This window comes from Pocillopora damicornis, chromosome 1, assembly GCF_964200805.1.
Source record: "Pocillopora damicornis chromosome 1, jaPocDami1.2, whole genome shotgun sequence".
Taxonomy (NCBI): Eukaryota; Metazoa; Cnidaria; class Anthozoa; order Scleractinia; family Pocilloporidae; genus Pocillopora; species Pocillopora damicornis.
The window spans coordinates 23,139,848-23,150,269 of NC_142670.1; the positions used below are offsets into that span (position 1 = coordinate 23,139,848).

General features: G+C 38.0%; 1 protein-coding gene across 1 annotated transcript; it reads left to right on the plus strand.

Moving 5' to 3' along the window:
• Window positions 1-8,389: 8,389 nt before the first annotated feature.
• Window positions 8,390-10,422, plus strand: LOC149052842 (uncharacterized). Its single transcript, XM_089205852.1, has 2 exons — window positions 8,390-9,055; window positions 9,279-10,422. Exons 1-2 carry the CDS (start codon window positions 8,665-8,667, stop codon window positions 9,521-9,523), a joined length of 636 nt encoding a protein of 211 aa, XP_089061978.1. The 5' UTR covers window positions 8,390-8,664; the 3' UTR covers window positions 9,524-10,422.

Below are 10,422 nucleotides of genomic sequence, written 5' to 3' on the forward strand. Positions count from 1 at the left end.
ATACATTGGGGATGGTCATTCTTGTAAAGGTTACTCTCTCCTTATCCATGCCTTATGTATTTTTTAGAGATGGTACTGACTGAACTCGCTGTAAATAATGTTAAATGAATGGCTATTCTTGTTCGGCCATGTTACAAATCGCGTTAGTTTTTATTGCCTTTAGTTTGCTCAGAAACGTCATATTTGTGGACCTGATGTGCATTGTTTTTGTCCACCAGGAGAGAAAATAATTTTTTTGATGATGCATAACTGTTCTGCAAATTGAATAACATTGATGATGTCTCAATTAAACAGATAGTCTGATTTGTTAAAATCGATGTTGACCGCAGTTCCGATTTTCTCACTCACGTAAAATACGTTGTATTTTCTTACAACGCGAACTTTTGATTGGTTTATTTGTTGTCAGATGTGCGATTTGATTGGCTATTAGGAAACACTGTCGTGCAGAGCATGTATTGAGAAAATATTTATCAGCCATGTTATAAACAAACAATATTTACCTTCCTCTGTAACGTTAATGGAGAATTTTGCTTATATTATATACGGTACTTTTTCGCATGTTTACATTTTCTTGTTTAGACATTCGAGGCTAGGAAATTTTTTAAAAGTTATGCAAACCCTTGACAGCGTATCGGGTTCGCATAACTACCTCAAATTCTCCCAACCTCCTTTCGTGTTTAGATGAGAGTAGGTAAACATGGAAAAAAGGTTTTCTATTGCTTCAGCAGTAATCGGCCCTCTACGAAGTTGTCCAGGCATATCTGCTCAGTTCGAAGAAAAACTATTTACTTCACTACAATTCCATTACGACACAGAAAACTTTTTCACAGTCAAATAATTCTAGCCCTAGGAAATTTTTACGGGGGCACTTATTAACAAGTTTGATGGCTTTACATTCATCAACAACCTTATTTGTGGTCAGTAGCCGATTATTGCAGGGGTGTATGAAAAGCGATCACTCAGCGATCGCGCCACAGTCACGCATTGAAATTCGTTGAATATAGTAACTTTTAAGGGATTTTGTATTGAGGCTGTATGACAAACTCGGCTATTTTGTACTCATTCAATAAAAAGAGAATGATACTTGGGTGTGCTTTGATATAGGATTTCTCTTGGAATATTCAACTTGTCATCTCGTGAGCGAGAGCAGCGAACCAGTAAAGTATCGAGCAAGAGAATATAAACTGTTATAATCTCTTGGTATCGAGTTGAACAAGAGAAGAGAAGTTCCATATCTGCAAGCGACCATCTATTATTTTGTTTATTATATTAACACAATAAGCTTTTACGAGGAAGAAAAGTCGACTTTTTAAAAAATGAAATTATAAGTTTCACAATCCGCGAAAAAAAAGTCGTAAAGCGCATCGGCGATAAGGCTCAAGATGAATAAATCTGTTGAACCATTACAGAAACAGACGATGGCCGTAGCTTTCTTTTCACAAAATTCTCAGTTATTGAATTTTTCCTTACCGAAAAAAGGAATATTTTCACGTACACGGCCGAAATCGGCCTGTGGCAAATCTTCCAGTTGTCGATTTTCGTTCTCAGCCACGAGAAATACCATTACCTAAGTCAAAGACCTAACTTTCAGTATTTCTTTTCGTATTTTGTTTTACTTCCCCTTTCTAGGAAATTTTGAGTGACATCGTTCGTTAGAAATACGCATTTTTCTCTTTTTTTTAAGCAGCCATAATTCGAGAAAATCTCGACATGCGACCCTGGATTGAGAACGGTCATCGCTTTGCCATTCATTTATTAACCTGACACAGCTGATTGGTGATATCAAACACATGTAAAAAACTATCGTAATATTATACGCGTGTTTAACAAGGATTTCCCGGCTCTTCTCAGGGCGGGAAATCGTTTTAAACCACCGCAGTTTATATAATAGCTTTTTTTCCTTAAGCTTTCTTATAAAGAAATATTTAAAACATCGCATTAACCGAAATTCAACTTTTTAGCCGATCCGTGCTATAATTACAGAAACCTGAGCGATGCTGACAGAAAGAGCACTTACATCACACCACTCGGTGGAGAAAAATGTGACGACGATTCCTCATCCATAATATTTGGGAAATGGCATCGTTTCGTGGGAGATGCAGGAACAAAAATGCCAACCCAGTGTGTACCGGATTGGAGATGTGGTGCGGTATACTCAGGCTGGCTAAAAGGTGGTCACCCCACATTGGCAGATGGTGAGGTTTCTTCAGAGGTCTGCTTTACCAGATTTGGAGACTGTTGCAAGAAATCAAAAAACATTAACGTGAAAGACTGCGGATCCTACTTCATTTACAAACTACAAAAGGTACCCCGCTCTTATCTGCGCTACTGTGGCACAGACTAAGTGCTATAAGCAAGTCACTCTGTACAGTGAAAGGATTCACATATCGATATATTGGTTAATGTAAATTTATGTATAACAAGGAATGCAAGAATTTCACGTGATCCCCTTTTCATGATTAGTGTTAAACAGTGAGAAGTTTGAACACAAGAGTACCACTGGACCGCGACGTTTGATCCTCCAAGTAAGAGTACTCCTGAGACGATGTGACTGAAGGTAGTCAGCAATAATGACTGTCGTTTCTATAACCCTGGCGGAGTCTTTGACTTATCGTTCATGTGAAATCAAAAGTTTTAAAACTTTTATCTTAGAGTTTTGATAAGCAAGTTTATGCTGGACGGTCTCAAGTCTATTTGACCATGTAACCTTTATATCTGAAAAAAACTGAAAATAACGAATATGAAATCGAATGTGAGTCTGACTTAGTTAAACTGTAATGATTTTATATCAGCTCGGACGAAATGAAATTATAATTCACCTTCTTCACCCGCAACTTTAATTATCAATAAAGACAACAGAGTGACCAAGAAGCAAACTTTTCTGGAAAAGCCATGGTAAAGACTAAATTAAGTCGCTATCTAGGATCATCGCTTGTGACCTCTCAAAAGATTTGATGTTTGTTTACTTCTTCTGTATGCAGAGATTTCTAATCTTACAATAGGGAGATGTGGATTTTCTTTGCGACTTTGTGCCTTGCAGGGCCTGTGATTGGCTCAGAATTTAGCTTAGGCGGCATTCGGTCTGATTAAGGTAAATAAAACTCATTGAAAATGTTGATTGAACAGCATGCGAAATATTCCGCTAATGAGATAACTGTAAACAGTGTTATAATTGCGCCTCTAGGTTTTGAAAATTATTTGACCACATGATGATCGACTAAAGGAACAGGTTTTATTGTTTTTCATAGAAGATCAAAATATAATTCTTTACCCTTCCTTTGCCGTCACTGAAGCCATGAGACATGGAATAAAGGATGTGGCTTGGACTAATTAATGAGGTGTCTGAAAAAGGAACAGGTTCTAAGCTTGTTTAAATCGAGAAAAAACTCCCTACTTTTGTTGATGCTCTGTTACCAAGATGATAAAATCATTTTATTTGTGGATACATGTATTCTCATTATCTGTTTCCTGGACAATGAATGGAATTTGTAGGGAGAAGTGACAGGTTAATCGCCTCTGGGAGTCAAAGGGTTAACCAGCCGGGGTTGGCTTTACCACATTTATAACTATCCACGCAGGTTGTTGGAGTTCTAGTTCCTCCAAATCTCCTCAAAATACAAAATCTTTGAAGTATTATTCTATATTTCGGTAGAACTGCCTAGATATTCGGTCTTTTCCAACAATAGAAACTACTGCTCTTAGTTGACTGAGTCCTTGAATTATAATCATTTACAACGTATTTCAAAACATTCTGGAATTCGAAGCTTACAACACAACTATTGTGGTAGAAATAGTTCATAATTACATAGACTAATAGAATGTTCTAGTTTTCCTTGCTATGTCATCAGAAATTTTGAGTATCAATGTCATAGTGACTACGAATTCTAGAAATTATTTACAGTCCCTATCCATAACACACCTTACACGATTCGTGACTTAACATGGTAAACAACTTGCATATAATCACGGACCGCCGTGACCCATCGAGAATAGCAACTACATGTAGAGAAGGCGTGGGTATCAAGAGCTGCTTTAGTATCCGCTAACGACCTGATAAACATCAAGAGTTCAAAACGTTTTGCAATATGCAAAATACAATGCTCAAAGTTGTGCTTAAAACTTACTCAGTGAAGCACTTCGATTGGAATAGATAAAGATGATATTAAGATTATTTGGAAGCTCACTAATGCCCATAGTTGTTCTGATACTCGGAAAAACAACAATTGTTGAGTCGACTCTGATGACTCTCTTCTTCTTCTTCTCTTTACGCTAATCACCCTGAGGGAGTTTCTCTCTCTATGAGTAGTTAAGAAAAAGCTTAAAGTTGAGAGCAAGTGTGGGCTTTATGTCTCATCCGCATGAATCGATCTAACTGGTAAAATCACCAAATAATAATAATAATAATAATAATAACAGTTTATTAAACTCTCTTGCAGTAACTTACTGAATTAACGCGTTATAATACAATGAAAACTTAGTGAGATGAACTATGTACATGTCTGTATATGTTAAGTACAAATTATATGCACCACACCAGGACATGTGTCAAATTTGTTACAAATACTTAAAAATACTTAAAAGTGAAAAAGTCTTCGGTGCGCTTTGTTCTACAGGAAGTAACGTTACTGTAAAAGTACCGCTGGTCTGATTTGTGCCTTAGGGTGTAGGGACAGGTACTGTCTAGGCGTGTTGTTAGAAGAGGATGAAGAGGGTGGTTTAAGTCCTTCATTTTGTACATATACTCTTTACATATCTTATCTCTTCTATACGCAAGAGTCTTCACCCGTGCTAACTCGAGGGCATCTAAGTAGCTATCAGCACACGGGAAAATATCTTAAGCGCCCTTTTCTGTATGGATTCAATTATGTCAATGAAATGGATTGCCACAACGGCACCGTGTACACTAGGAGAGATCTAACAAAACTTGTATATACCTTTAACATGCTACCTTGGTCAACGCCGGCTCGACATAGAATATATAGGGAGTAGAGCTTCTTGCAAGCTTTTTTATAAATGTAGTCAACATGACTATTCCACCCTAAGGTCGCTATCGATAAATATTCTTAAAATCTTGTAAGTCGATACATGTTCTATACAGTTGTTACCAACAACTAATGGTCTGAGAGTAAAGTTAGGATATGACATAAAGTTAATTAACATCTCTTTACATTTAATAGAGTTTAGACTCATGTTGGGATCCATAGAGAATTTGTGAATGTCAGATACAATCGAATTGAGCAGACTGATAGAGTTCCTGGGTAGTATTTCTATGGCAGACATATCATCCACAAACTTGACTCTCAAATGCCAGTCAGCTGAAAGATTGTTTGTCATTATTGCAAAAAGTATCACTCCTAGTTTTGTTCCCTGAGGCATACTCTCTGCCTGCTCTCTGTCTGTTAGGAACGCCGCAATCCAACTGATGAGCGCGGGATCAACCTCTAGTTTTCGCAACTCAGTCATTTAGATGTTATGGTCAATTAGATCAAAGCCTTTCGAGAGGTCAGCGAAGAAGACCCGGGCTCCTTGATGAGCACAACCTACTTCCTCGTAAATGGCTTGTAACATGAATAGAAGAGCATCTGTTGTCGAGTGGCCTCTACGCGCAAACTGTCGCGGGTCGATTTTTCCATGTAATTGTGGCAGTAGTTTATTGCGTGTGAATCTCTCCATGACTTTAGCCAGTGTACACGTAGGTGATATCGGGCGGAGTTCGCTCTTTAATTCTCTTGGTGGGTTTACCTTCGGGATTGGGATGATGATGGAAGATTATAGAGGTGATGGGATGTATCCCTCCTTAAGAGACTGGTTATAAATGTTTCGGAACTAGCTCGTGTACAAAGTTCTTAAACAGTTTATTTGGGATGTTGTCGGGCCCTACAGCTTTCGCAACGTTAAACGTCAGGGATCGGAACACTTCCTCGTTGGAGACCAAAGTTCCCTGTGGTACTAGGCTTGGGGGAGAATCACCGGTCAAAGGTGTAAATTGGTCTGTTAGACTTACAAAAAGTCATTAATCTTATTTGCAAGTAATTTGGTATTCATTGTATCCCCAAGAAATTGATGGTATCACTTCCTGCTAAGTGTCTTGGCATGGAGTGACGTTACTTGCCTCCACCACTTACTGGAGTTAGTGGATTCCACTTGAGCAACTTTATCATGACAGTAGTGATTTTTAGCTTTTTTGACCTCGCCCTGGACCTTGTTCCTCCAAAATTTGTAATTCGAAGAGTCCCTTCCATGTCTGAGAAATGCAGATTGTCTTTTGCGAATCCAAGATTTCAGTTTTTTAGAGATCCAGGGACGGTCAGTTGTGTGTTTCTTAACTACTTTTCGTGGAAGGAAGGAATCAATAGCAGAAGTAAGTTCCATCATCAACTGCCTGAACTTGTCTTCACAAGACTCAGTATTAAGAACCGAGTACCAATCCTTCTCAGTCATCCATCGCCCCAGCGCACGCCGTGCACTGTCGCGCATATCGCGTGACTCTATTTTCTTAATGACCGGTTTGTGTTCGGATGATATCATTGGTCTGGCCAAGATGGTATAATGATCAGATGAAGCGACTTTGGGCAATTGCGAAAATCAAGGATATTAAAAAGCCTCCTCAGTCAAAACAAAAAAATTCAGAGATTTTAACTCAGACTGGCTTCTTATGATAAAAATCAATGCTGGAATGTTGCCTCTTCCAAACTGGGCCATTCAAAAACTTGAATCACAGATAAAATTTTAAGCAGAACAGATGTAAGCGTTATGTTCCATTGCCACGCGCTCTGAGTATGGAAACCAGACCAGATTTCCTGATTGTCTAATTCATGTACCTGTCGGTTAAGTCGTTGTCGAATCTTCGGGGCTAAAAATTACACCGGTACTTTCTTTTTCCTTTTAGTCGACGACCGGTAAGACATTTTAAATGTCTAGAAAAATTAAACTGCAAGTGAGAAAATCCTTGATAAAGTCACTTTTTTTTCTAAAGAAGGATAACAAAGCAAAGGAGAACAGGTTATCATGGCATTCTTAAATATGATTACACCGAGGGAGGATGCGTATGCTATTGACTCATCATCTTTTGGTAGGAATGAATGAATAATATGGTGGATGTTTTTTTTTTATCTCTAAAATTTTGAAAGTATTTAGATCAAAACTTCCAGTAGAACTTGAACGTTTAGGTGTCTGTTATCCTAAGAATATGAAATGATATTCCTAAGAGACCTAATTCCTTTTTATTGGGCAAAGCCGAAAACAACTATTTGTCATTTGCGTAAATGTCCATTTGCTTTGTTCCATGTTTTTTCATAGTACGCTTTCCTTCATAACAATAGGTCGGTTTGGGCTGCTTAGTCCACAGCTGGGAGCTGGTGATCGATCTAAAACTTGTGGCGTACGTGTGGGGTAGAAACAGAAGACCGTAGTCTCGAGGCCAACATGGAATTTTTTGTATGTTTCATGTTCGTAACTTGCGTTGACTTGCTTGACGTTTGGTAAAGATGATTGGAAAACTGCCAATCATTTTCCATCGTTCGATTCATTTATGGGTGCAATCTCATTTCATATATAAACTTCATTCTCTTCGCTGATACGGAAAGAAGTAACAAATAAACTAAGTAAGGAAAACAGCTACGTCCACCATCCACACATAACTGTAACTCATTTTTGTAAAATAAAAAGGTATTTAACGAAGATTTTTAAGCGTATCCTACTCAGAAAGTTGGATATAAGATGGAAAACACAAACAACCTCGACAACTACGAATTACGTCAATTAAAAAATCCTTTATTCCCAACCCTCTTATCTCAATAACATGTACGTATTCCACGGTTAAGTTCAGTTCCATTGTAGTTTGATGTTTTTTCATCGAACGGAGGTAGAATTTTGACTTTTTCAGTTTCAAATTTACTTATCTTCCGGGAAAAGATCGATTTATCACATTTATACTGAATTTATTGACAGGAAACAATGGCACGTCTCAATAATCATTAGCATAAATTTCCTCTTTCCAAGATAACCGGTCTTAATAGCCATAGGTGATTATTAAATGCAATTTTTTTTATAACTTCTCCACTACGACGAAGGTAAGAAACATAGATAAAAGATTGCGGATCGCTTTTCTTTGCGGGTTTTGTCCTATCTGCCCTAAAATAATATCGCTCCGGACAAGTCATAAGGATGCCTCGCACGATTTTACGTATAAAGACATGAAACAAAAAAGCCAGAATATGTGCCAGTCTATTTTCGTTTCTTCTCAAAATTCTATTTTATCTTGCTTTAGGTTTTTGTTTGTATGTAGATTTTGGTAACTCGATCTGTTTCAATTTTCCATCACATTTCGTGCAACTTTTCATACAGCAGTTAGCTTTCGGGTTTAGGAAACGTTTGGAGATAAACCTGGGGTCAGTTCAATAAAGAAATTACACTTGTAGATTCTACAGTTGTAAAAAACGCATGTAAAGTCCGACTTGTAAATACAAGAATTCAATAAAAAAAATTCAAACTCTGGAATTTACACGTGTACAAGCAGTCTTACTACAAGTGTTAATTACAGTTGTAACCGTACAATTGTAAATAGCACTGAGTGGATATGTAAACTACAAGTGAAAATTATTTCAGCTCAGTGCGGAAAATTTATTTCGTAGACCGCGTCGATTTTTTCCCTGTCGTTTCAGCATGTTGTCGAAATCCCAGAAATTGCTATTAGCGCAGCTTGTGAGGGATAACAAATCAGTTGTTTTGGCTCCATTTTCCTCGACTGTAACAAAAAAGGCGAAACAGGAGGCGTGGGAAAGCATCTTAAGACAACTGAATAGTGTTGGAGCGAACGTCGACAACATAAAAACCCTGAGAGATGTTATCTGGGCAAACATTCGCCGCGGTACGATAAAAAAAGTCAGTGACTCGAAAAAGACCGGTGCAGTAGGGAGTGAACTCACAGAGCTGGACGATACAGTCCTTGATATACTTGGAAGAGAGAGCGCAAACTTGGAGCCTGTGAAGGTTGAAGACACACTAATTGTGTTTGAGAGTGAAGAGGTTGTCTGCACTACACCTGAGACCGAAGGTGAGATAATTTAGAATAACCAGAAACAACATTTATAAATCAAAATGTCCTTCTTTCGTTTCTCTGCGAGCAAGTTGTCAATTTGAAGCTAGGTCAGGTGCGATTATCGCGTTCCTAAATGAAAAATGTTTCTTTCTTACTTTAATCGCAACTTAGCTTCATTCAAACGCGATGAGTTTAAAGATGAGATTTTCATGTATCTACCAATCTTTTGTTCATTTAGATGCAAAAGCAAAGCATGAAACAAAACCTTCAGCCAAACCAAAGGAAGCCAAAGAAGACAAGACATCAGTATTCCAAAAGCCTACCATCAAATCGAAGAAGGGGCTGAAAAAGGCCACTGTCAGTTCCACAGCAGAATTAGAAGACGACATATTACGAATTAGGAAAAGAAAACTACTTTTAGAGTGTTCAAAGTTGTCCTTGGAGATTAAAATATTGAAGAAAGATTTCGAGGCGATGGATTAATAGAAATAATTTGACTGTTAAGTTTGAGAATTGCGTAAGTGCAATCAAGAGAATGAAAGCTAATAATGTCAATAATTTACAGAATTGTACCACTTTGTTAGAAAGTAATCACGCCGTTAATAAAAACAATTAGTCTTAGAAGGTTGGTGGTTTGCAATCATTTGTTTAATTATTAGAGGGAGGGCAACGGACAAGAGGATATCAATAATTATTGAAATGACTTCAATGACATAGCTCATACCATGGTTTAATGAATTCAATGACAGCTTCTGTTCTTTTTCAATTTCATATTTGGGCTAGGGGATCGTCCTAAGCATATCATTATAGTTTTATAAATACAAAATCTGCAAATAATGAAGATCGAATAAGAAATGTAAACTAAATGTTTTTAAGGCCCTTAACAATTTGATTTCACATCGATCGACATTGTCTCACTTTAATTCAAAGAAAATGCGCCAAGAGCTCTTGTGGTCTGTCCTCCTGCCCCTCGTCTTGCTAGGCAGACTCCCCTTCATCAATTTCCAGATCTTCGTCATCCAAAAGATCAGCACCATCATCGTTAAATAGTATGCAAATGTTGTGTAGTATGGCTGCACACTGGATAAGTTTAGCAGCTCGTTCCATACTTCTGACTCTTAAGCCTGTTTGTAGAGTGTAGAATCTTTTTTTTATAACACCATTGGCTCTCTCTATGGTGCTTCTGGTTTTCTTGTGCGCCTCATTAAACCTGAGGCGAGCACCTTCTACATCTCCCCTGAAAGGAGGAATCAGCCAGCTGTTGCACGAGTAGGCAGAGTCGCCTAGAATTACTGCTCCAGGGAATGGCCTCTGAGCATTTTCTTCAACTGCAGTCCACAGAGTACTCTCTTTGAGAACCCGCGAGTCATGCCATCTCCCAG